This window comes from Haliaeetus leucocephalus, unplaced genomic scaffold (genome assembly GCF_000737465.1).
Source record: "Haliaeetus leucocephalus isolate CR32 unplaced genomic scaffold, Haliaeetus_leucocephalus-4.0 Scaffold848, whole genome shotgun sequence".
Lineage (NCBI taxonomy): Eukaryota > Metazoa > Chordata > Aves > Accipitriformes > Accipitridae > Haliaeetus > Haliaeetus leucocephalus.
Window position 1 is genome coordinate 13,770,133 of NW_010973284.1, and position 27,691 is coordinate 13,797,823.

At 42.3% G+C, this 27,691-nt stretch overlaps 2 protein-coding genes across 2 annotated transcripts; one reads left to right on the forward strand and one right to left on the reverse strand.

Moving 5' to 3' along the window:
- Window positions 1-7,344: 7,344 nt before the first annotated feature.
- Window positions 7,345-15,026, reverse strand: LOC104841219 (uricase-like). The gene is made up of 8 exons (XM_010582736.1): window positions 14,959-15,026; window positions 14,278-14,551; window positions 13,385-13,498; window positions 13,183-13,261; window positions 9,769-9,955; window positions 9,140-9,263; window positions 8,639-8,722; window positions 7,345-7,619 (listed from the first exon to the last, which is right to left on the reverse strand). Exons 1-8 carry the CDS (start codon window positions 15,024-15,026, stop codon window positions 7,482-7,484), a joined length of 1,068 nt encoding a protein of 355 aa, XP_010581038.1. The 3' UTR covers window positions 7,345-7,481.
- DNASE2B (deoxyribonuclease II beta) lies at window positions 13,229-26,474 on the forward strand. Its single transcript, XM_010582570.1, has 7 exons — window positions 13,229-13,277; window positions 16,532-16,684; window positions 20,546-20,723; window positions 22,013-22,094; window positions 23,122-23,283; window positions 24,800-24,997; window positions 25,558-26,474. The coding sequence occupies exons 2-7, from the start codon at window positions 16,572-16,574 to the stop codon at window positions 25,911-25,913; spliced, it is 1,089 nt and encodes a 362-aa protein (XP_010580872.1). The 5' UTR covers window positions 13,229-13,277; window positions 16,532-16,571; the 3' UTR covers window positions 25,914-26,474.
- The last annotated feature ends 1,217 nt before the right edge of the window (window positions 26,475-27,691 follow it).

A 27,691-nucleotide genomic window follows, 5' to 3' on the forward strand; every position in this document is an offset into this window, starting at 1 on the left:
CCCTTGTACTGTGCTCACTTCAGGTATTGGTCTGTTAGCAGCAGGTTTGTAAGTCACAGTCTGAATTCTGCTTATGATTTTATTTATAGTTTTGTAGTGTCCAGAGACACCTACTGGGACTAGGGATCTTCAGGAAGACTAGGTTCAAATAGAGAGCATCATCCCTGCCTTGGGGAGTTTTCAGGTACAGTCTGTATAAGGCTAATTACAGGCTGCAATTGAAAAATTATACATGAAACTCCTAAATATTGTAATACAGAATTACATGCATTTATGAAAAGGATCATGTGAAGCAGCTGCATGTAGCAGTCTGGAGGTGCCTACCAGCCCTGTATTTGTAGAATTATTGTTGGAGGAGAATATATAGCGCTATGTTACTGAAGGATGAACTGAATATTCTCTTTTTCTCCATTTGCATGTTTGGTGTGGGATTGACACATTTTGTAGAACTATGGATGACACAGAAGTAAAACATATTTATTCCATGAGGGAGTAAAAATCTCCACTGTGCAGCCATGAGAGCACATTTGGTGATTACTGAGCACTGTTCTTTCTTTTAATATGTTTTAATGAGCAAATGAATTGCATTCAGCAACATCCAGATTGTATTCCCCTTTTGATCAGCACCTCTAACTGGTTCATACAAGTAGAGGCCTAACAGAAAGCTCACTGCAAGTGTGAAAGGGAATTTGGAGGATGTTGCTCAGAACGTAACAATTTTTTTTTTTTGGTGTCTCTGAGCTTTCTAATGCTGCTGTTCTCTTTGTGCAGGTGACATTCTGGTTTTGTCTGTTACATTCTCCTTGCTGTTTCTGGGAGAATAAAAAATCTTTTTAAAAGAGTGTTAGAAAGAGGAAGTCAAAGCCAGATTATTTTTAGTTACCATTCCTCTTGCAGAAAACACAGCTGCTGTTGAGATGAGGAAGCAACCGCTGGGCATTACTGGATACCACGTCAATACTGCAGTTCTGAGAGTTGCAGAGCTATGCAGGAATCCAGTTTATAACATGCCCTTAATGTGCCTGCAGCTAGGAGGGTCCCTCTTCCTTAAAAGCCCTCCCTGTGCTTTGGGTGGTGGTTAAGCTGCCAGGTGTCCAGCTGCTCAGCTGATACTGGGTGTGAGAGTGACAATGGTCTCAGTGCTGCAGGTCTCCTTGCTTTCACACCGAACCAGCAATTTAGAGGGTGGCCTCCTTCTCCTAGAGGCAGCTTTGAGGAGCAAAGCAGCGGTCAGCACAAGAACAGAGAGATGTGCTGCACCCAAAGTCCTCCTATTCCCTGTCCCTCCTCTTCCCCTTTTCATAACATCACTAGTGCACATCTATCAGAATCTTTCATAGCACTTTTAAAAATTATTTGAAAGCATTACAGTATGCCTTTTTTGGTATGATGGTTGTGAAATATATATTGGTATTGTTCATCAGCTCTGATGTTCGCTGTCCTCTCAAGCTGTAGATGCACAATGCATAGCATGTTCTCTTTGCATCCAAATATAGTGCCAAGTACCACACATAAAGCACATATAAGGCAACTGTTGGCAAAGTATGGAGGCTGTGGCTGTGCCTGTCCACCAAGGTCACTTTCTCAACCCAGAGAAAATTGTTCTGTCTGCTTGCCAGTATCTCCTATCCCTGTGTATTACCCCTTTAAAACCATTTGCTCTAATGTACTGCGGTTTATCAATTTGTAGAAAATTCTTTGCTCTTATAATTACAGGGCAAGACTCAGCAGCTGTAGTGAAGGAAGTAGCCACCCATGCATCACTCCTGGTTAGAAATGGCCCAGGCAAAATGTTATGTTAGGCCCTTGCTGTCAGTGATTACTTGCTAAGTGAACTCTTCTCTCTTTTCACTGCTTTTTTTAACATTTTTTAAGGTGTACTGAGTCCTTTACCTCTTCCTCTTTTTAAAAATCAGCATTTAATTGGTCTGGTATCTTCAACACTCCTCTTTCCACTGTCCACACTTAACTTTACAATCACAGATATTTGAAAAACAGAGGGTCTTACTTTCTGTGAGTCTGAGGGAAGCTACAAATTTATTTCTCATTTTTTTAATGGCAATATTGTCTAAAATTTGATGACTGAGTCTGAGCAGGACCAGAAGAACATTATCTCCTTTGTCTCCATTCTGGTTCTTTACGTCCAAGTCAGAGCAGCAGTTCCTAAGTCATGTGCGATATTAATTGACTGTAAATGTGCATGTGAACAGCGTAGCTGTCACTGGCTCAGTAGGCAGCAGTGTGAATGGAGCGGTATCGAGAAGGGTCCGCTCTACTCTCCCACCTTCACCTCGGGGACAATTTACACAGGCAATGGATTTGCTTCTGCTTCATCTAACAGGACAAGAGGACTTGGTGCTTGGGGGTGTCAGCTAGGAGAGCCCATCCATGTCCCGAAGGCCTCCATACAGCTTCACCTCTGCATTGCTTAGTTTTGACAGCTTCCCCAGGGGGAGGTGCAGAGGGCAGTGGCTGTCATTAGCCCACTGGCAGCCTTCAAGGGCAGTCTCCATTGAAATAATAGGCAGACTGATTTCATAAGTAGCTTTCATTCCTGTTGGGAAAGGCTGTGTTCTTTTTAATACGATAATGTAACAAGGTCATTAAATTCTTTTTTGTGTAGCCCCTATAATTAGGGAATTGTTTGATTTAGTGATGTTCATTTGGATCCCAGACGTGTCTTCAACTTACTCCCAGGATAACATTAGCTGGTAGATGCTGTAAATTTGGGGAATGCAACTGTAACCTCAAACACCTGGAGAGCACGAGGGGAGCACCATGAAGACTGTAAGTGGCCCTTGTTCTCCATGTGAGAGTTCCATTGCTGCTGAAGGCTGCAGGTGAGTACTGGAGACCACTGTTCTATTTATATGCTGCACTCGTGAGCATCTTTGTTAAAGGAACAGCTGGCAGTTACAACTGCTGTATCATCAGCTGATCTGCTGATAAGGCAACAACAAATATCTTGGCATTGGCAGGCTTGCACTCATCTCAAGATGTTCTCTTCCCCTTTTCAGATGATTGCTATAATCTAGCTGCCCCTCTATAAGCACTCTGCAGTACTTGCTATGTTGAGGATGCCCCTGACTTTGTAGCAGCTAAATCGTATCAAAAAAAAGGGAGGGAAGGCTCATCATTTGCACCGATCTCTGATTCAAGACTAACATTGCTTTGTCTTGTACTGGTGGATTGCAGCAGGAGGAAGGAAGTAAAGAGTAAAGAACTTGTAGCTTAGTTTGTTTCCCAGCTGGTGGCCAAACCATAGGGAGAAGTGTGGAAGCGGGTGTGTGCCTGGGTGTGGCAACCCTGTTTCACAAGGATTCTCCTCTTCTACTTCCTCCTCCCTTCTGTATAAATACCACATGCCAGTTTGCCTGGGCTTCTCCAGCTGGAAATAGGTGTAATCTAGAAGATTTGGAAACATTACAGGAGTACAAGGCCATTAAAACTTGAGCTCTTGTGTTTTCCAGTCAGATGTAGATGTTAGTGTGGGAATTCATGCCTAATGCCACTCTTGAGAGGTGGCAGAAGCCCCCCTCAGTACTCAAGCACTCTGGTTTCTGCTGTTATGTTTCCCTCTGCACCAAAGGTTTCTCTACTCCCTTATTTTTCTAGTTTTCAGTCCCTCAATACTGTTTGGTTTGGGGTTTTGTTTTCAGCTCTGAAGTAGCCAGATAGGAGAGATACTTGTCCTCACTGATTTTTTTGTGTTCTCTCCGTTCTTTGATTTGTTTGATATATTTTACTGTCACTGTATTTCTCCCTTCTCTTCCCTGCCCCCCATCTTTCCTGCTTATCTTCTAGTCTCTCTTGCCTCTGTTACCTTATGTTCCCATTCCAGGCTGGCTCCCCTGTGCACCTCCATCCCTCAGGGCCTGGGCTACAAATGCCTGCCCCACAGGCAAGCATTTACTTGCAGCAATACCTGACCTGCTGTGTGGTCAGCTAACAGGACTGAATGATTCCCTTTGCTTATGCCTGCCAGGCATGTGAAGTACTCCTCCAGCTCTCTCTGGCAGGCAGCAACAGGGTATGTGCCCCCTTCCTGGTTCTCTCCACCACTTGTCTCTTTTGTGAGCCTGGCAGAGGTGAACTGCTGTCCTGGTGTGTAATTTGGGAGGGATCTTGAAGGGAACATGGCAGGCTTCAACTCAGTGCAGCTGAGAGTTTGCAAGTCTGTAATAAAACTATGTAAGAACTAACCCCAGCTCATGTTGTTTCTTATTTGATTGCCATAGATCAGTCATACACCAGCTGATCTAGTAAGTGCCATTTATACATATTTTTTTAAATACATATGTGTATACTTATGGAACTGGGGGTGTGTGTATGCACTGAGGTACATGTGTGTGTCTTTTGTTTCTCAGCTTGCTATGAATGGCAGGGTTCAATCTCAGAATCAGAAAACAGTTTATATCCTAGTTATAGCTGCAATGTGAGTTGACATTTTTGACCCTGTAACTGGAAACATTTAATAGGTCTCCTTTCTAGATACTGCTGTGCACTTTCCAGGAGGAAGATGGTTGGCTGTTGTCTGTACACAAATAGTGCGATTCTAACTTCAAAAGTATTTATATTGATATTTCTAGCCAGAGAGGGGTTTTTTGGTCACTTTAAGTCAGCTCAATTCAACTTAGAATCAGGGTTCTGTACTCCTGATAAAAGCAACATTAAAAAAAAAATAAAAAAGACAACTTTAAAGAAGAAAAAAAAGTAGCTGTTATAGTTAATAAAAACTGACGGGTTTAAATGTGTGTTGGAAAGCAGGTAGCCTGAATATATATAGAATAATACAGCCAGTGAAGACAGGTCACTTGTACTGACCCTGATGGTGACATTTCATCGCTGTTTTAGGTATTGGCTAATGAGTTTAGCTACTGCGTTTTATCTGTGTGATGTTGGTTGCGCGTGAAGCATGATCAGCAGCTGAGGAGGATTGTGGTTGGACTGTCCTGGGCAGCTATCAGAATTGAATAGAAACAGGATGTGAAAGAATCAGACACTAAAATGATAGCAAGATGGTTGTGCACTTGAAATATCTGTTTCTTGGTAGGAGGCTCCAGGCCCTATAAACTACTGGGATATAGCCCAGGACCAGCAAGGTTCATGTTATCAGAAAGAAGATGTATTTTAAAGGGCAATTTTATGATCTGCTAGCTGCTGCTCATTTTCATCAAGTGTGATTTCATCAGCAAAGTATCACAGCTGCCTCTGAGTAAAACACAGTAAGCAACTTGAGTAGCTTCTCAGGACAGGAACTGGAAAAAAAGTAATCTCTCTCCATTAAAATAATGCAAGTCCGTTGTGGAAACTGAATCTCATGAAGCCGATGGGAATTTGGTCAGTCTGGTTAAGTTCCATTTTCAAGAATGATTTATGCCATTGTTTTCTGAATCTAATTGCCATATGGAAAATTTGGGCTTCTTCTGATTGCCTAAGTACTTTCTTTAGAATCTGCCCATGTAAGTGACTCAGGTTTGCAGTGCTGGATGGAGCTGTGCTGAGATGCCTTTGAATCCTTGCTGAATGTCTGCATGTCTGTGGAGGTTTATAAAAACCACATTCCATGCGTGGACATGTGTGCTTGTTGCCACAGGAAAGTCTAAATAAATAACTGCTTGCTGCTTTGTGTCCTCATTCTGCCATGAATTTTAGTCCACTGCTAACTTACAAGCCTTACAAGCACAAATAGTAATGAAGGAGACCTTCCACCTAATGCAATAAATTTTTCAAGGTAGAAAGAAAGTGGGTTGTGAAGATCTGCCTCATTTAGAAAGAGGTAAATGCTGAGATGCTCAGTAAGATCCTTTTTCATCTGTTCTTCCATCTATTGGTACTGAACTGTCATTTGAAACAAGACTGGTCACTTTTTGAGGTAAAATTGGGTGAACTAAAACATATTTCTTTTACTTACAATGTTTGCATTTATATAAGTAGTAAATGGTTTCACTTCTTATTTGGTAAATAGTCAAATACTAGTTTGTTTTTTGATGTTGCTCTTTATTTGCCCTTAAAAGATACATTAATAAATTACAAGCACCTAAAAATAGCAGAAATAGCAAGACATAAGCCCACAAGCAGAATACAACACAATCTAACAAGGTAAGAAAGAATGTGCCCAGCAAAAGCTAGAAGTGGTTTAAGTAAAACTTTCAGAATTGGCTAGTGACCAAGGAACAGCATATCTGGGACAGCTTCACTCTATGGTGTCATTTGTCCTGTTGTTTTTCAGGAGATATCTCAGGCTTGTGAACAGTGTCTTCCCTTCGCATCTGTTATGTCCTGCTCACCAAGGCAAGTTCCTATCTTGAAAAGCACCTCAAAATGTCACGTGGTGCAGGACATGTTCCTCATTTTCTGTGCCTATGAATTTAATGATTGTACCCTGAGAAATGCTGCAGCTCTGCCAAACTGAGAAGGCACAAAGGTAACTGAATTGCAGTTTTCAGAAGTAACTTTGGGCACTTCCCATTGGATTTGCACTCTGTCACATGGAGTCTGTGAAAATGATGCTTGGAGAAAATGAGAGCAGCGGTTAGAAGCTGTCAGAAGTTGAGCAGGATTTCTGTTGCAAATGTGGTAGCCACAGTTTGCGAGATGAGAATTGTTGGCTGTATAGTTTTATCTTTATATTCAGAGCTATCACCTGGGGTAACTAAAGGAAGATATGCATTGTCTGTCTCTCTAGCTTTCTCCCTACCCCTCCCAAAAGTAATAGGGTTACTTAGGTTGACTCCTGCCTGCTCAGAAGTCATGATGAGATTATTAGGCTAAAGAAAACTTTTTAATTAAACTTACAGAGATAGTCCCAAACCTCAAACACCTCAGTGATTAATATAAAAGTAATTATATAGTAACTGTATAGTCTGAGTAGCAGCAGCAGCCATGCAGTCAGAATACATGCAGAAAAATTAGTCAACAGCTGTAACTATTCACACTGCAAAGGAGATATGAGAGACACTTTTTTTTTTTTCTTTTTTTCATTTCCTTCACAAAGAAATCAGTGTCTGACTGATTCCCTGTTCAGTTACTGGGTCAGAACCTGAGATCTGTAGATCAGAGGGGCATCAAGGGGTCATGACAGGTAATGTCAATGAAACATCTGGTCTCGTGTCATTTTACTGAAGGAACATTAATAAATAGAATATACAGAGTTGCTGATTTTACATGTCAAAAACATGTTACAGACATTATCAAATTAATTGTTTCATTAAAAGGTCTGGGAATAGCTGGTTTAAAAATTAATTTACTATAATGTTTCCAGCTGGAATTTTCAAAAGCATAGGGGATTTCAATCTGCAAATCACACTGGGATTCAGGGACAGACTTTGATTTCTGAATTCCTGAGGGTCCTTCAGAAATGTCAACCTCAGGAGTTCCTAGAGGGAAAGTAGCAATGGAAGAGGCCAATAAGGAGTATACGCTGATAGGAAAGCCATACTATTAAGTTTATCAGGAAGGTGTGAGTGTAGCCAAGAGGTTTAGTTTCCCTGGGAAGCTGTCAGTCCAAACTGACTTTGCCTCTCATCTTTTAGCACATGGCCTTGTGCTTCTAAGAACTTCTTCCTGCCAAGTGTGCAAGCGCAGGAGCCATAGGGAGTTTCCACTGGAACCAGAACCTGAGGAGGATGAGCACAAACACAGAGGTAATTTCTGAGACAGGGATGTGCCAGCATCATCACAGCAGAAACTGCAGCTATTCACCTCCTCATAAAGTCATGTCCAGGCCCTTTCCTTCTCTTAAGAACATCAGTGGTAGATGTTGCTGTTATCTCAAGTGAAAATGGATCTATAACATCCACCTGAAAGAGGGCAAGGGTAGGATCGAACGTTCTATGGCAGCAGAATCACAAGACGTAGAGAGGGACACTACAGCATAAACGGACTATAGACTATTGATGCAAAATGGAATAACCCAGTTGCCCTCTGTCACATGAGGATAACATAACAGACTTGCAGCCAGAGCTCGCTGTCAGTTAGAGCAGCTGTGGAGAGAGGAGCAAATATATCTCACGCCCTACATCCCTCACCCTCTGCATGATCCCAGGCTTATACCTTGTCCACTGTTGGACCAATCTACTTTGGCTCCTAATGGCTACAGAAACATCCCTTCACTGCTCACTTAGAGAGCTGGTCTTCTGTCACCTAGAGTTACCCTATGGCCTAGCTCACCTACTTGTAACCCCACTGCACCAAGGATGCTCCCTGGGCTCAGTGGTGCTGCCAATGGAGCAGAAGGAAGAGCCACAGTGGGATAGCTTTTCACACTACTTGGCTACGTGAAAGGATGCCATGACTCATTCTGCTTGGTTAAAACTGCACAGGTTGACATTATAACAAAGTCAAATTCAGTGGAGAAAATGGGAATGATTTTTCAGAGGTAGTCTCTGTTACAGATCACTTTGATCGCCAAAGCATTCTGCTGTGCTCCTTTAGCTTTTATCAACAGCACAAGAAAGCAATTATCCTTCTTCTGTAATCAGTGTAAATCTCTTCTAGAGGTAAGGTGGAGCTTTCACTGGGGCTGGGTGAGAAAGTTTGCTCACTTTAACTCTGCTCTGTGCAGAACTGCTGCTATGCTTTTAGGCTGAGTATTTCTAAAGAGTCCAGGCAAGTTGTGTTTGGAGCATTTACTTACTTCTTTGTCATTGGTCAAGCCTAGATTCTTCATGTCTACGACATTATAAAAAGTGTTGTTCAAGATGACTTCTATGACCTGTACCTGAAACCATGAAAACAGATAAGGCAATGAATTAGGGCACCTTTTCAGCCAACAGCCTGGCAGTCTTTCCACTCACTGTACCTCCCTCCACGCCACCCCACTGCCGCCACGTACAGTTGATCAAATGCAATCTGTTGAACATGTAGACAATGTTGTAGCACGCCCTTTACTTTTACTCATGTCTTGCCAAGCACTGAGTGATATTCTCCCCCATTGTGTTCACAGCTGGGGAGCAGCATATGAACTACTCAGTGTGTTCATATTTTTTTCAGACCATCTAGCTGTACTACCACCAAACAGTTTCCAGTCTTACACAGAACTGCCAGAGGAAATAATTGGCTCGTTTTGGTCTTCTCAGTGGTCCAATTAACATTCACTATTGTTTAAGTAAAACAGCAGCAGGAGGAAAGAAGATACCTGTGACACTTTGGAAAGGATGAGCATCTGGATAGAGTTGACAGTTTTCTGGTAAGAGGGTGAATATTCCCCACAGTCGGGTGGCCCGGCAAAGGCTTCAAGGATACATTCACGGATTTTGTTCCTAGAGGTAACACAGGTTCTTACAAAACCTTGTATCAGCTGTCTCTGTCTAGATCCATAATGTTTTACTGGGGGTGTGTGGGGTGTGTGGTGTGGTGTATTTTCCTCTGTCTTTTCTGACAAATACATAGCACATGGGATTTTATGGAAGAACAGTTTCTTTGTACTGTCACCTCCAAATTCTGCCCACTCCCCAGCTCCGCAATTCACAAATAGGTGTTTGGCTAAAAGTATGTAACAAATTAGTTGTTTGTTTCTTCTCCTAAAGTGTTCTGTACGGAACACTGAACTGCCCATTTAAATACCATCCATTGATGCACCATCAGAGAGAGGAGTGCCCCCCAAGGAGTAGCTCTCGCCCCTCCTAACACTTAGTGCTGCCACGGAGATCTGTGAGAGCGGCTGGTGCACAGCAACTGTATGTCTAGCCTTTACACTGCTGTATTGTATAGAGGGCCTTTGGGATCATAGATTAGGTAATAAATACTGTTTGATTGAACGTGTACCATATGCAGTCAAAGTCAAAATCCTTGCATTCGCCGTATGACCATTTGCAGAAGAGCTCTCCGCATAAAATCCTGTCATGCCTTTCAGGAAGCGTGGTGTATTCATTCTTATAAAAGCCTTCAAATCCAGACTGTGTTGTCTTCATAAGTTTCAGATCTTTAATTCCAGCAAAAACAACCAGGGGACCTGTGATCCAAAAATACGAGACAATATGAGCTCCTTTTCAGGCAAAGAGAAACCACTGGGTGCATACTTGCAGTGACAGCTCCAGGGCCATGAAGCGGTCTCTCCAGGACTCACTCGTGTGCTTCTGTTGCAAGCCTAGCTACTGCAGAAAGATAAGAAACAAGACAGAAACTACTAAAATCAGAGCTCTATCTAGAAACCAGAGAATCCCATCAAGTGACTTGCAGTCAAGGAGAGCTGAGGACACCCTTTATCTCACCTCCTTGGAGCTGGGACATGCACTGGGTGGGCTCTCACTGATGTCAGTTTGGGGACTACTGCTTGCTCTAAAGGGAAATTAAATAGGCTGCTAGGGCTGTGGTGTACAGAAGAGGCGTGGTGAGCCTTTTCTAACAACATAGGCAAGTATAGAAACTCTCTGTACAAAGACTTGGAGCATCATTCAGAAGTTCACTTTACATACCCATCCTGTTTTGAGTTTTGCATCCATAAGAATGAGAGGGCGAGGAGCCAATGCAAATCCCTGCAGCTCAGCTAATTAGCGGGAACTGGCACTGATACAGATGCCACCCACAGGTTCAAACTGACAGCGTTTTTGCTCTTAGCCACTATTTATAAAATGTGCTGTTGTAGATCACTGCTGCGTGGGTGGGTTATCATCTTCTAAAGACCAAAGAGTTGTGTCCTCAACTTTTTCTTCTGACAAACCTTTTGGATGGTGGCTAAACAATTTCAAGTGGTCAGTCATTTAGAGCATACCAAATGGATAACTGAAAATTTTCAGAGCTGCCAAAAAAGCAGATTCAGAAAAGAGAAACTTTATGGCACGCAGGCTTATTCAGAGCCTGTACAGATAGCCAGTGGCTGAAGCCCAAGCTGCTGTTTCTGTGCTGCGCTTGGTGCTCACACTAGCTACTTCAAAATTAATCCTTGAATATGTCTGGTGCGTAGTAATCCTTCCTTGGACTGGGAGTGCTGACAGACTTTGTCTTTAAACCATGTCTTTGCAGGAATTTATATTGGGAATAATTCCACTGTGATGGATATTTCTAAATGACATGATTTTTTTAGAATTTGGTTTTTTTTTTTAAACTGCTCTGTCACTGGAAATTATCAAAACTGCATTTTATCTATTTCTTCTATTGTTTACATTCACTATTGTTTTTGAATGAGTCCAAGGAGGTTTATCTATAATTTTGGCTACATCCCCCTATTATTTACTGAAGCTTAAAAAAAAAAAAAAATCTAAGGAAGAGATTGTCATTGGACAGGATATTTTGGGGTTTGTTGAGATCTTGATGAATTCATTGCTTGGCTATAAGATTGTAATACACAGATATTAATGTAGTGCAGATACTATCAGTGAACCTGGAGATACATTTATCTCGTATTCAAATACATAGCCTTGTTTGAAAGAGCTCCTTGCAATGAATGATTTACTGAAAGGCTGGCTGACTGGCTGGCTGTGTAGCAATCGACCTGAAACTCGCACTGAAGAATGTAATGCCGAGGCAAAGTTTTCGAGGTGAACAGCTCGTGCTGTGCTTTCAGTATGTTTTGTGCTTGTGCTGTCTGCAGTTTTCTCTGTTAAGTTACTTATGATGTTTTCAGTTTCCAAAAAACTCTGAGCCTTTTATCAGCCAATATAATGGCAAAAAATAAGCCTGTAATTCTATTAAGCCTCACTTGGTTTCTTTTAATGATGAGAAAAGTGTTAAAAGATAGGATTAACTGAAAAATAAATTTCTCTGTCTGGCTGATAGGTGTATAGGAGGATGCTAAAGATAGAGAAGGTTCTCTTATAAGAAAAATAAAAGGGATATGAAAATCTTCTCTTTAGTTATTGTTCACTTAGGCAGGGGATCCTAAAGAAACAGCTGAAGGTCTACATGAAGGGAAGACTAAGAAGGAAAGGCAGTTTCTTCAGTAAGCCTTAAAGGCTTTTTGTTTGTGTAGAACCTGAAATTGCAGAATTTCATGCTGAATTTTCAAGGTGATGAAAAATTTAATTCAATACATACATTAAGAGCAGCAGCTTTTCAAGAAAGCATAAACTCTTTTTCTTTTTTTTTTTTTTAATTCAGGTTTCTTTCTTAACGTTTTCCAGAAACCAAAGTCAATACTATTGAGGCTGCCAAAAAAACAGCAGTCATTAACATTACTAGGAACATTAGAAAAGATTAGGCCAAGAGGCACTGGAGACTGGTACAGGCGCTCTCTTTTCTTTCAGCAGGAACACAGGGACAATGCTCAAATGCGCCTTTCAGAACTTGTGTCCTGTCTGCAAGTGAAACTGGTCTTGCCACTGGTGCTAACCCCGACATGTTAGAAAAATAGGGAGAGAGGGTAGGATGGGAAATAGTTCTAAGTTACTTTAGGGCAGTAATAAATAGGTACCGAACTAATGCCTAAAACCTCTAAAACCACTGTGTGAAATTATGTAGTGGTCTCAGCTCAGTTCCCAGTAGGCTGAAAGATGGGTTAAATGAAACACCAACATAGTGAGATTGAACTTACACTCTTGTTGTGAGTCATAGCAGGAAGAGATAATTTTGACATTCCCTTTGGAATGCCAGTTTACAGACAGACAGTTGAGCTTGAAAGCCTATGTCTTCTAGGTATCACAGAACTCTTAGTGAAGACAAACGGTGCTTTTTTTTTTGCATTGCGTGCGGAAATAGTAAGCACACTCTGAAGTATTTTCATGTGAAAAATTGTTTGCATGTAGACCTGAGGGCTCACGATATTCAAGCCAGCCTGGTGTGCAGCAATGGAATTGCATCTTAGAAATAAAACCAAGGCATGTAGGCAGGGTTTTAAAAATAACTGCAAACTAGGCAATTGGCCCACAGCAGCGTGGTTTCATGACACTTTCTCTATAGGGTAACGATAATAGTGAAACTGCAGAATATGGTATAATGTAAAAAAGTAAGCAGACCATTCTCAGAAGGCTATTAAATCCTGTGACAATATATAGCAGTTCTGCTGGACGTGCTGTTGTGGCCATTATATATTTAAGATATACATACAAATGTGAGCTATGTTAGTTCTTCAGTCATGTCTCAGAGATCAAGGACTGCAAAATTAGACTATAAAAGTACTCTTTATTTTAGACCTCTGGAGCGGTAACACCTGTAACACTCTTAGCTATCTCTAAAGCCATCTTCATCTCTCATTGGCAGAAATATTTACAGAGAAGTGGGGGAAGTTGCAAATTCTTTTCTCACCATTTCGGCACTGCTCAGCTTCACAAAAGCGGATCCCATCAGGAACGCATATGAATGAGTGGACGTGGGGAACGCCATTCTGCAATTTAGAGCAGGTGTGTAAGTAAAAGTGCAGTAAATACTATCTTAACTTGAAAACAGGAACTGAGAGTAGCGAATGGCTCCAGCATAAACAAACAGAATGTATTAGTATTTTAGATACCTCGTGTAGACGTTGCCATGGTACTTCTTGAACGTAGGTTTTGACGTACGCCACTTGGCAAAATGTCATGAAGTATTTGCAGATATCTATAGCGAATTGTTCTAAAGTTGGGATCTAAGACAGCAAACAGCATTATTAGAAAGAGGCAGTTACCTCCTGTACAAAAGTAGATTGTTCTGATTGTTGTAAATATTTGGGAAGGATCAGTGTTGTTAAAAATACGGATTTCTCTCATTTCTGGTTTTGTACACTGTGCCTAGCCATTTGATCAGCTTGCAGCATATGCTGCAAATAGCAGCTACAGAGTCATGTCAAAAATCTCCCATTCTATGGTATAGCGAGCTACAGTCCTTGGATTGAGAGAAACTGCTACAGAAGCCTTATGCTTTGAGGGTATAATGCTGAAATAATCATAGTGATATTCTGATTAAGCTTCACAGGCTAAAGATGGGATTTAATTACTGAGACAGACAATTTACGCTACAGATTCTCATTATGATAGATGCAGTTGAGGGAGGTAAGAGCACAGTTAACAGAATTAAGAGGAGTCTCACATACTTTGAGACCTGTTTAAAAATGCTATATAGGAATAATGCAGTATTATGTGCTATTAAATTAAAAAAGAGATGGATCTTCTATGACAAATCTACAAAAAATAGTGCTAGCTCTGTGAGGAAAAAAGTCTTTGGAAAACTAAGGAGGAGTCTGCAGGGTAAGCACTGGAGGAGGAAAAATGATCTCCCAAATCACTGAAGGTGACTTTAGTGCCTATCTGATGTGCCAATGAGGGGAGAGATTATTTTGATGCATTTTGAAAATAAAAAATTAGTATAGCAAACACTTCCCAATGACGTCATAAGAAACAGCAAGGGTAGTTAAAAAATAAAAAATACCCCATTTTTTTTGGCCAACACAAGGACAGTATTCTTTATGGTGTCTGTAGGTATCACAAGAGAGTTGTTTCCCTCCAGGTACTCCTGAGCAGAAGTCAGCCGGAGATGCGTGCACACTTCCACTTCTTTAACGAAGTGCTTCTTCCCTTCTCTGTGAAGGCGAAGGAACTTAATTGTGTTCTTGCCATATTCACAGTTGAGGACTTCTACATCCTTGATCTGCAGAGAAAATACGTGACAGTTGTAAAAGAGCTCAGTGGAAGCCTGAGTTACACTCAGTCAATGAAACATAAACAATGTTTATGGCCTTTATTTCTGTGGTTAGTTGTGATAATGAAAATTTTTCCATTATAAATTGCAAAGTCCTGATGGGAAGAAAAAAACACTTTAGGAAAAAAATTTTAGGGGGGGCAGATCATATAGCGTGAGTAACAGTGAATTAGTCTCTCTCGTTTGTCTAGATCTTCATGGAGTCTCCCCTCCATCATCTCCTTCTGAACCCAGAGTGTCCCAGTGCACTCAGTCACCGCGGGTACAGCCGTGCAGAGGGCAGGCAGCATTCACCCCCGCACCCTCCGCAGTCCTTCCACCGGCGCTGGCTCTGCCAGCCTGGGCTGTACCTCTCTAGATACAACTCCTGATCTTCCCTGGCACCAAGAACAGACTTTCAGCACCTCCTACCCCTCTGGCTCCCAGCTCTCACAACTGCTGTCAGGCTCCACGTGTGCAATGTGCTGGGCCCTTGCCATTTTCACCCAGAAGCTGGCAAAACACAGTCAGCATCCTGCATGGCAGAGCCCCCCCGTTAGCCAGCAGAGCCCCCCCATTAGCCAGCACTCCATGTCCCCAGGGCTGCCCCCTGTCATGCGCACAGGGGAGCGGGGACTTGCTGCTCCAAGGTCCAGTGGAATTGGTGAGTATTAAAGCAATTATTCCATGAGGGGCAGGAAGGTTGCTTTGTAAGAAGGCAGAAGTCTCAAACAGAAAATGGAAACAGCTGTCACATTCTTGGCATGGTGTGTGTTTTATTATCCTCTCTAAGCACGTTGCAATTCCCAAGAGCAAGAAGAAAAGACAGACGGAGCTGGACTGGTTAAAAAAGTGTTTCCTCACCACTGTTACAGTTCTGATGCCTCACAAAAGGGATCAGAAGCAAGTCTGAGCAGCAAAATTCAGGTCTTGATCCACACCTCCAAAATCCCGGCTTTCTGGGGTCGTTTGTTTTGTTTGAGTTAAGCCCTATTCAGTTTTATCCTGCTTCTGTCAAATACATCCCATTTACACATCTATTACAGTGTTGGAAAGGCTTTATTAGAAAAGAGACAAAATACTGTGAAGGTTGTGAGGATTTCTGTTATGCTAAAATATCCAGAGCTTATTGCGCTAGACTTTCCCTGAGGCTGAAATATCCCATGGTTGGTATCAACATCTCTTAATGTAAATCAGCACCTATTAATGTAAGCATAATGAGGAGGGAGAAAGAATATTTTACACACCAAAATATAATTGAAGCTTTTTATGTGTGAGTTGCTAAAAGTTTATCAGATGTAAAATTGCTCAATTCAGACATGTTTGTTCCGAACAGAAATGCTAATGCACTTAAAAGATAATTTAAAAAAAATATTAACTAATTGTAAGTAAATTACTGTGGCTTAGAGATCAGAGCATTTTCTCTGACTGTTCAGTCCCTGTGGGCTCAATCCCCACAGACAAATGAAGGCCCCCCCTGCCAGATCCAGGACCGGGCAGGGCTCAGCACTTCACCAGGTAACCCTCTTTGCAGGAGTGGTGCAAAGGCTGTGCCTGCTACAATGGAGAAGTAGTGAGATGGAAATTATTTTGTTTTGCTTGTCTGAACACTGGGTTTTTTTCAGATACTTGTAAAAAAATTCATACTTCAGTCATGCAGCACTAAAAAGAAAAAAAGTGTTTCAGTATCTGCAGCTTTTTTTTGTTTTTAAGCAGAATACCTTGAATATTCTAAATAGTCAAAATACTACTTCCTAGAATACAAGGATAAGTTTTCTCAAAAACATAACTTGACAACTGTCAGTTTGCCATTTTGTTGCCCAAAGAAAGCACGAGCAGTTTCCAGCAGCTCCCGGGAGCCCTGGGCCTGCTGCCGACGGCCGTCCCTGCAGCGGGAGTCTGAGTTCCCGGGCTGCTTCTGCTGTCCTGGGCAGCCGCCTGGGCTGCGCTTACTGCGTCGTACAGCAGGAGCTGACAGTTAATGCAACACAACTTCTCCTTTTAGAGCCTGCTCAGTGCTTGCCCTGTGCAGCCAAGAAACGAAAATGCCCACGGGATCTGCATGGTGTCACCCTGCTTTGCTATTGCTTCTCTCCTCCGCGCCTCTGTGGGCAGCTGAGATTTCCTGCAGGAATGAAGACGGGGAGACAGTTGATTGGTAAGTAAATACCGTGCAGGGGAGAAACTCTGGGTGAGTAAATAACACTTGAGCTTAAACTGCATGAAGTAGGTGGATCACTGAGAAGTAATGCACAGCAATCGCTGTTTTAATCCTGTTTGCCTGTGAGTAGCAGCTGAATTTTGCATTTGGAAAACCTAGGATAAGTTACTGAAATGTGATTTCGCTTCACTGAACCAACCAACCTACTGCATTATGACTAACTGCAAAACAATCACCGTTTTACACAGCGTTCATGTCTCATCATCAAAGGGAGCATAACCTGTGTTCAGGTGCCAAGGCTGCACTCGCCGGAGGCAGCCCTGGGGGCACCCAGCCTGGGCCAGGGCTCTGGCACCCGGCTCATCTGGCTGAGGGAACCGAGCAGAGCAGGGAAAACGGCCGTCTCACCCTTAGCCTCACTGCTCGTACCCAAACAGCAGCGTGGTGGGACTTGTCCCCTTGCTGCCGTGGCTGAGGGGGAGCCGAGGCCAAGCTGCCCCCGGGGGGATGCGGGAGAGGTGCGGGGCGGGGGTCACAGTGTGGGAAAGCACCTTGTGACTGGGGAGCAGAGGTGGTTCCCCGGCGCTGGAGGTGCCGGTGCGTTAGAGCTGGTACCATCCTACTGCCAGCAGCAAACCCGGTTTGGGTGTTAAATGATTAATTGCCTTAATGCGCTTTGAAGATGAAAGATGTGAAGTATAATTACATAATATCCAGCCCAGGCTTAAAAAGTTAAACAAGGCCTCTTAAAAAAGAACACGGAAGCCTCCCGAAGATAAATATCAACCGATTTCAAAAGAAAAGTGTCTTTCTCTTGGAACAATGAATAGTTTGGATATAAGTGATAAAGAAGTAGGTGCCATTCTTGCACATCCCTTCCCTTGCACACAGAGCTAACTGCAAGGAAGGCAGGAGCTTCTCATACCGCAGGCAGGCTACTCAAGCAGGAGCATAAAGCTGGCTTTGCTTTATATTGGTGTAGCATCAAACGTATGAGGGTCCAGTCCATCCCTGTGACTTGTCGCCATTGCCAAGGCCCTTCTGGATAATGTGATTTTTTTTCAGGAATCAGACTCTTAGTTGGTGCAGCTACCCAACAACTTAAAGATAAGAGAAATTTCATTTCTCTGCAAACTGCAATTATTCCTTGGAGAATGAGTCTGTCTGCTAAAGTGAAAGAAAAACCAGACTAAAACCCAAACAAACAAAAAAAACCAAAACAAAACCCCATTTACCATCCATTTCTTAAATGAACACAATTTTTTAATCCAAATTCTCTGAGAAATCCTTTGAAAGCTGTGGCTAGGAGTAATTCACCTGTGCCTCTGTGTGAAGGCCAGCAATGTGGGACCTGTTCCAGATAGGAAATGGGGGGTCTGCACAGGCATAACCGTGTTCTCTTCTGACAAATTCAGCAGGAAGAACTGGGGGGGGATTTCATTTCTGATGTGCCATGATCAAATGAAAGAGAAACTTGCCTATCTGCAGGGGTCATCCTAGTTTACTGACAAGAAATAGTCAGCTTTTGCCTGATTCTGGATTTGGTTGCTATGAAGCTGATAGGAGAAGCAGAACTGAAACTGCTGAGAAAACTTCCTCTTAAACCAAAACATGTTGATGCCCTTTCAAACAAACACAGCACTGCAGGTTTTATATTCAGTTAGCAAGAGCTTTATGTGAGTTCCTCCTAGTCAGTGGTTTCATCCTGCAATATTCCATAATTACTCATTATTAGTATTTACGCACCCTTTCATTTGCCACTGAACCGGAGGAATCACTTGGCTTATCTGACCTGATCCCACCTGCGCTCCCTAGCCGTGCCTGCCAATCCTACCCACACGCAGTGCCTGGGCTGGCAAAAGTCTCCCCCTGCGTTTTCATTCCACTCAGGAGCTCATCCCACCATCTTCACTGCACCTTGCACAGGGGCTACCAGAGTAAATGGCCATAGGATTGGCTCTCTAAGGAGGGCAGGGAGTCTTTCCTTTATTCATCCAAACTCACTGTATTCTGTCGGAAGATTTTTGTTCAAATAAAAGCCAAAACTCTGCTTTCTGAAAAGTTTTGAGTCAAGGACTGAAGCCAGAGCTGCACATTGTTTGTCTTTGGGGGGGGGGGGGGGCAAGAAGTAAAGATGTGATTAAGAAGTAAAGATGTGATTATTTGTACTAAGTTGGTGTTCAGTCACAAGCAAATAATGTGACAATGCTAAGCAGGTATAAGCAGATTTGCTTTTCCTTGGTTCTCAGGAAAATAACTTTCACCCTCCTCCCACATATGCGTAAGCTCTTGAGAAACTTCCTGCGCACAAATGGCAGTGAAGAATTTTATACAACTTTAATTGCTAATACACTCATCTGGCTTTCTGGAAAGGGCCAAAGCATGTATCCACTGGGAACTGGCAAGCAATTTACTGATAGCTCAACTACTAGCATTTCCATAGGCATACCTGTGAACATGGATTTGTGAGATGCAAGGCTGTAAATATCCCGAGAGCATAAATCTTCCGATACATTTCAAAGCAGTTTGGAAAGGCTTCGTATACTAATTCCTGGATCAGCTCATACTACTGTAACTACTGCTATTCCTCTCTTTTCCAAATCTTCATTTCAAATAAAGGGATTGTTGTGACTTCTCGTGCATGGACAGCTCTCCCCAGCCTTGCTATATAGATCATTTTCTTCTCTTCTCTGTGATCTGTTATCAGCAACAATTTCTCCTAAGATATTTAAGGAACATCACTCAGTCAACAGCAATGCAGGTAGATTACCAGGATCACTAGTGGTGTGTTTCTCTTCTGCCTGTACATGTATGTTTCCCACGGATGAAATGTTCCTCTAGCAAAATGCTTTCCTGCCACTTCTTACCTGCTTTTGGAGATGGCTTTTTTGACCACCTCGAGACTGTAAATCAACTGGGCAAGGCTTACTCCTCCTGATATACTCGAAGGGTTAAGCACAGTCAGGCTGCATTTTTGGTAAATAGTATAAGATTGAAAATAATGCCACTCAGTTCTTACTATTGACATATATAACAAATGACTCAAGTACAGCACTCGAAGAAAGTGGCTCGATTAATTATATTGTAATTAATCCCATGGACTTGTGCCCTGGGAAAACCTGTTTACTTCATCAGGGACATTAATGTGAACTGAGCCATTTACTGACAACCTTGAGTACTCTACAATTTTGAAAAGATTTGTGTTTCTGGCTAATGGTGTGCAAATATCTAGTCTGCAACAGTACAGCAGAGCGTGAGTCTGTTATGAAAAGGAGGATTGGAACAACATTATCACATGGCTTTATACTTATTTTGTGGTTTTAATATGTATAAATATAACATGCATTTTTATAATTTTAATACATAATTTTATCTGTTTCATATAAAGTTATGTTTATATGATATAAAAATTTATTGGTAAGAGGTGTCCAGGTTGACCATGAGAATGTCAGACTGAATTTGGGACCTAAGGTTCTCTACCAGAACCAGGAGCAATAGGGATTTGGTGGCTAAACGGGACTCCAAATCAGGGCTCCCTCAAATCCTTTCGGTGTACCAACAGCAGTCTGGTCACAGCAGCAGGAGTTTAGTGCTGAATCAGCCTCCCTTGCTTGCTAAGAAGCACAACAGATTTGTCTGCAGCAGGTATTATGCTGCCAAACTGCTGCTGGTTCCTGTGCTGGGTCACCTCCTCAAGGCTGGGAGATGTCCACACCGCACGCTGGTGGCACTGGTCCCCCTCCAGCATCGGCATCCCCAGAGTCACCCTTCTCTTAAATCCTCAGGGGGGAATGAGATACCGATTTACACATTCAAACAGGATGGTTGTAAAAAAACCACTGCTCTTCACTGTTGCAGGTTTGCTCTTTACAAGTTGCCAAAACATGCCAAAGGAGAGATTCCCATGCTGGGCCTGGAATACATGTACATGGATGCCCTGGCTCCACAGTGGCAGCTCAGTAAATACCTCATCAACATGACACAGGGTGCTCTGGGACAAACACTGAAGCAGCTGTACGAGACATATGAATCCGAGGCAAGTGACATTTAATTATCATTTTGTTAGTATGCTTACTTGATATTACATGCAGATGAAATGAAACCAACCAAAATAAGCATGTAGAGGTATGGCAGGACCTGACCAACTAGATCTACTAAAACACATCAAGGGGAGCGTCTTGACAGCTGGGCAGATTATTTGCAGTTTTGGCTACAATTAGAAATTATCCTCGAACTTCTAATTTCTAATCAAGCCTTTCACACAGTTAAAGTATTGCCCATCAAAAAAAATGAGCGTTGGTACATAGTCCCTTTGGCTGCTTCTCTGCAATTCATGTTGCGCAACGTCTGAAGCTGTGAACTGGCTGTGAACTCATACTGGGGCCAGTGGTGACTATTACAGGCACTTGTCCTAAGCCTTTCCACGTGCATGTGTTTCATGCTCTTGTCTCAAATCAAATCTGGGGTTTGGTCTTCCCCTTGAAATCACTGTGACTGCTTCAGCAGTCATATGCTGCTTGTTAGGCCTTCCTACCCCCCCGCCCCCAAGTCAGACACCTCATTTATATTTGTGTGATGTGATTATAAAATACCACGAGATCTGCCTATGGTTATTTTTTCACCATCTACCTAGTATTTGAGGGAGTCTGGGTGTGTCTTTGCATTTCTGCTGTGGGTTAGTGGTAGGGTGTCAATTTCTATCTAGAAGAGATTCCCCGAAGTCAGTCAAATATTGGCAATCTGGTCAACTGTCCTATTCCAGGTCTCGCTGTAATTGTAATAAACTGTTTACAAACTCAAAGTACATTGGGAGGGGAAGCATGACCCAACTCCTTTGAAGTTCTCTATTCAGGGGAAATAAGGTGCGGCCATATGCAAATATTTTTCAAAGAAAGCATTAATTGCTTGTCCTTCATAAGAACACTTGTCATGTCTATTCTTCCTCAGCAAACATTTTCACCAAATATGGTTGCTAAATCAGAGGCACAAAAAAAAAAAAGAGGGGAGAACTTCTTTGCAAGCGAGTGCCCAATAAACCCACGTAAACTGTCTTAGTGAGCATGTTCGACCTCTTGAGGAAGGGCTACTGCAATGATTGAGAGAACTTCCACTTTATGTTAACCAGGACAGTAATGCTGAGTCTTCAGGTTTATTTTGCTGTAACTTCTGTGGAGACTGTTTCAGCTGAACTGGGACAAGGATTAGGCTCCTGATGTTCACACAGAGAAGTCCTGAATTCTTTCTTCTGTTCCCAGTAGAAGGTGTTCACTTAAATGCCTTCCTTTTACTGAATGTCATGTTTCAGAAATGTCTGTTTTCCTGCAGAGGAACAGCATTGCATATGCGATATACAACGATGAGGTCCCTGAATCAGACTCCGACGGGTGGAAAAGAGGACATACCAAAGGTACAGGGAGAGTCCCAAGCTACTATTTTCTCCTTTCTGAAGTTGTGGATAGCATCTACTTGTCTGTCTATCTGCATATCTAAAACTCCTGCCTAAAGCAAAACTGGAGAATGATTTGCATGATGCATGGTTTGTAGTATAGTATAGTATACGCTGCAGCTTCTGTTTTAGTTTTGCTATGCCTCTGCTGTGTTGAAGAACTCTTACGGCTTATGGACCCTTTATTTTCAAGAGTTGAAACTCATAGCTCCTTTCAGCAAGTACAGACCACATCATCCTGAGCCTAATGGCAACAGCAGTACAAGATGTGAACAGAAAGGCACCCTAAACATAAACCCCTCCAAACTCTCTCTCTCTGGGGCAGGAAACTGCTGCCAAGATCATGGAAGCACTAAAGTATGCAGTTAAAGTAAAGCAAGACTTTAAATAAGCGTAAACTTCATTGGATGTCTAAACATTCCCTTGAGGAAGCAGATGGGGTTTGCCCAGCCTGACACTGAGATGGACACATTCGCAGGTCTGTATTTTCAGGCTGCAGCAACGGGCTTGGCTCAGGAGCCGTGCTTCTCCCTGGAGCACCCTGCTGCAGAGGGAGGCATAGCTCGTCTCTCTGCTGCTTCCCCAGGGAGGAGAATTTGGTCTGGGGAAGAAGACACAGTGTTGATGGACTCTGTTTCCCCTTACACAGTGAATATATGGAAGAAAGGAAAATGAGCAGTGGAGAGAGGATCACAGCCACTAAATCATCAGACTTTCTGAAGGCAAAATTTGAGCAGAGAAAGGTTTTGAAAAGATATTTTTTTCAAAAGAAACATGGTGACAGTTTGAGTTAGGCGATGCAGGAGAGATCTAATGCAATTTTAATACAGTATTAGTGTCTCCTATAATCCATTAATCTACTCTAGAGCCAGTTTACTGTAGACATTAACACATTGAAGTGTGGTGTCTGCAGCAGCAAATCCAAAGTAGGACACAGCTCTATCGTCTCAGGGCTCCTTAATTCATTTCAATAACTTTTTTTTGACAGGATTTCTGCTCTTGGACAAATCACAAGGCTTCTGGGTGATTCACAGTGTGCCCCTGTTCCCTCCTATCCCTGAGGATGGTTATGGGTATCCAGCTACTGGGGAGTCATACGGACAGACGGCCATCTGTATAACCTTCAAATATGACCAGTTCACAGAAATAGGTATGAAAAGCTTCTCCCTAAGAAAGCCTTTGCCCCACTGTACCTCTCTAACTGCTTTTCTTGAGGCTTTGCCTCAAAAATTGCTTGTTCTTGTCCTTCGTTGTCAGATTGGGAAACCAAGTGGGGCCTGGAAACAGTGTTCTTGGCTTCAGTTATATTTATCCAACGATTTCCTGTGTGAATGTGGGAAATCCACTCTTCCACTCTGAATCCAGCTCCCCATGGGGACTATTGGGATAATAATAGTCACAAGTGCATATTGAGGGTAAACTCAGTCCATGCATACAAAATGCTATGCAAATATAAAGTAGGATGATTAACCATTTTTAACAGTAATAGGTCGTTCAGCTGCAGTCATCTGCAGTTCTAAAAATGTAAGGCAACCAATGCTTGAGCTGGAGTAGTAGCCTTGACTCATCAGAAATACAACATATGGAATAAATATCACCCAGAATTTCCCCAGGTAGTTTTTGCCACATAAAATACCAATACTAAAAAGAAAAAAACCCAAGATCTGTACCGGTAAGATTCAGAACAATCTGACAGTGATATCTGGTACTGGAATCCTGAAAAGGGACTATCAAAAGGCGTTACAAGAAGTCATACTGGCACGCTCCTTAATGCTCTTCACACTGTTTTTCACTCTCTTCTCAGTTACAAACCTTGAATGATATTAACGAAACACATATGCTGTGCAAATGGCCAGGCTGGCCACACCCCAGAGCTACCTAAACCAGGTTCCTCTTTGTGGAAGCACATCTATGCATGTGTTTAGGGAAAGAGGATAAGAAAATGAGCCTCATACACTAATGCTTTTCCTGCTCTGTCCTCCCAGCTTCTGGTAATCTGTGGTTCAGGGATTTCCTGAGCTGGAAAGACTGGAAAGTTCCTGATGGACTGGTCTTCCATGAACTCATCTAATGAGCCCGTTTGTTCCCTTGCTCTTTACGATACCCATGGCAAGGACTTCTACAGTTAAGCTGTGCACTGTACAGAAAAGTAAATTTCTTCTGCAAATTCGATCCAGGCACTGAAAGTCAAGCTCTGTTCTCCCTAAAACCAAACTAGACCCTTTGGCAGCTCTTCTGTTTGCATTTGGCTTGGCAACTGTAACTGACTGGAAACTACTGTAAACACAGACAGGCTTGGATTTACACATGCCATCTGAGCACTGTGTGACTGCTTAGAGGCTTGAAGATGAGCATGGGTGGAAGTGGCAATGGACTGATACCAGCGGTTAACAGTTCTGCTAAGAATAATGAGGTGTAAGCAGAAAAACCTGAGCGTACTCTCTGAGCCAGTCTACGTGCTGCAGGGCCAGTCGGAACACACAGCAATTAAACATGTTTTTGGTTGCTAAAATAAGATAGTTTGACACTGAACTTCTCCAGGAGATAGGCTGTGAAGATTAAGAAGGATTTAGGTTTCCTTTCCAAGGCAGAACTTTACTCTCTTGATTGCTTCGCTTTAACCCATTTTAATTCTGCATGTGTTCATTTCTTTGTTTTTTTCTCAGACCAACAGATGCTGAGTTATAATCCAGGAATCTACAGCTGTTCCATTCCTAACATCTTCCAAGCTGATCTCCCAAATCTGCAGATGCTCTGTGCAGGGTCCAGGTTGCCCTCGGTCCCCTTGCGCCACCTCTCCAAGCTCCAGTCAGCTCACAAGGAAATCTTTCTCCACTTTGCAAAGTCGCACTTGTTCATAGATGGTAAGAGAACCTGTTGCTCTAGCTATCACACATTCTCAAGCAAGAAATAAGCAATTAATATATTCTTTGACAATGAGGATTTTCTTTGAGGGGAAGAAAGAAGTTCAGCTTCAGAAATAAATGTAGCAGAGGGCAAGGAATTGTGTCCCATCATAATATTCTCTCAGCCCCACAAAGCAAAAAGCTGTCGGTCCTTGAAATGCATTAAGGTGTTCAACAATGGGATTTTCAGGGAATTTATTCCCTGTTATTCAACAGTAACAACAAAGAACAAAAATGGGGTTTGAATCACCTGCGCTTTTTTGTTATGAAGAAGGCTTGAAATTCTTTTCCTTTCCTTTTTATCCTGCTGATTTTTTGTAAAAGGTTTTCCAGGAGAAGGAGGAAAGTAGAAATTAACTTCTGAAACAAAAGTCGAAATAAGGGGAGGGGGCAAAATCCCCTCTGGCTCACTTGATGCATTGGAATGAAACGAGCCCAGTTTAGGTGATGCTTTTCAGTCCCCTCTTAAATGAAGGAATGTGAAAGACTGATTTCCCACACCCTGTGTTATTCCACAGATATCTACGTGGCCTGGATGGCTCAGGAACTGAAGACCGATTTGTTGGCTGAATCCTGGCAGCATTCTGGCCAAAAACTTCCCTCAAATTGCTCTCTTGACTACCACGTCTACAACATAAACCTAATAGGGATGCCACTGAATTCTACCTTTTACTCCATTAACGATCATTCCAAATGGGCTGTTTCAAGGGAATACAAAGATCAGTGGACCTGCATCGGAGACCTAAACCGTGCTGCTGAGCAAGCTTGGAGAAGCGGTGGGTTTGTCTGTACACAGAACGAACACATCTACAAAGCCTTCAGGCATTTGATAATCCACTACGAAAGTTGCACTGATGCTTCCACATTGATATAACGAACCATTCCTCCCAAACAGCACAACCCCTCGTTACACAGAAAGTGTAGGAAATGTCTCCCTTAAACTATATTTTCACTCTGAAAAATGGCCCTGTGAGTTGCCCGATGTGTTAGACCTTCACTTTGTTAGCTATAAAAGCAGGCAGTTTGCAGGTAAATTACGGCTGTTTTTCTCTGGGTGCCAGACCAGCTGGCTCCATGTGTGCTGAGCCACGCTCGCTCTACTCTCTCCCCGGCTCCTCTCGCCGTTGGCGCTGAGACAGGATGCGGCTGCACAGGGCTGAACCAAAGCTCATCGCTGTGAGCGACCGTGCACGGGTGTCCCCGGGGGAACTTGTGAGTGACGCTGGACATGGGACAGGAGGAACAACAGAAACCTGTCTCATTAGCTAGGTTGTTGGGGCTGGGCAGTTAGCAAAAGTACCCCAAAATGCTTCAAAATCGCCCCATGTTCCAGGCACTGCTGAGATCAATCACAGCATTTCTGCTCAGTTTGGGCTGAATCTCTTAAAGACCTGACATAATTGGATACAGACAGGGAGATGAGTAGATCTGTGGACAGGAAAGCTGCTTTTTACATGATTAATTTTTAGAGAAGAAATGAGCTTTAAATAATTTGTAACCAATAGCTTGGGAGTATTTCTAGTGCTTTTATTCATGTACAGCAATCTTATAAACAAATAAACGTGTCCAAAATATGAATAAGCAAAATAAATTAAGAACAAAAATGGTTTGTTCAGTCTCCCTCTTCCATCTTTATAGTTATTTGTGGTTGGTTACAATGTTTTATAGCTGCCAAAGGATAAATAGAGACAATTAGGAAAAAAAATAGAAGAGAATATTTGAAGGAAGATGTTTTTTCACCCTACATTTTCACACTACAACAAACGTGGGTGTTAATTCTCAGTACCTCCAGTCTCAGGCTTATGACCTAAAGTTTCCATAGACTTGCTATAAAGACAAAGCTAATTTGCAAAATCCTGATACACTCCTGGGTTCAGAATTCGAAAGTGTACATGTATTTAATATGTTCCTAAATATATTTATAGGGTTATATCTCACTTCTATTTTTTTTCCCTGAATTGCTAATATAAACTCCAGTCTGAAGAGCTGGGTGTCCCACTAATATTTCTGTTTTGCTGTGTTCATAGTCCATACCACTGATTCTTCACAACAGTGTCTTAAAAGGAAGTAGATATAAAGAAATGCCCCACAACCGCAAGAAGTTGTTGAAGATTTCCTTCCCTTTTCACCCCGAAAAATCAACCAAATGACAAAGTGTACGAAGTATCAAACAAATTAATTTCAGAAAACACTTGTGCATACTTCTGGAACAAATAATGTATCTGGCCTGCCTAATGAGGAGAATTGTGCAGGAATAGATTTCATATTTAGTCAGTCTGGACTGAAGGCAAACCCAAGTCTCATAGCTCAGTGAAAATAATGCTTAGATATTCTGCATGAAATAGGTCTTTTTTTTTCCCCTGCGTATGACCAAATAACATTTAATAAATAATTTGCTTGATAATGTTTTTTCTCTGATGCTTGTCAAATTGTTTTACATACATACTTTTCATTGTTTTACTAGCTGTGGTCAAGCAACACCTATTTATGGCAGTGAAAATTGCCAGTGACACAGAATGCTGAGCAGTTGGATGGTAGGGCATAAGTCAGATAAGCCAGGATAAGCAAGACGCTAACGTAACCTACCTGTCTGAACTCTTATATCTTGCCCGTACCTTTGCATATGCATGACCTCAGTGTACAGGAACAGCG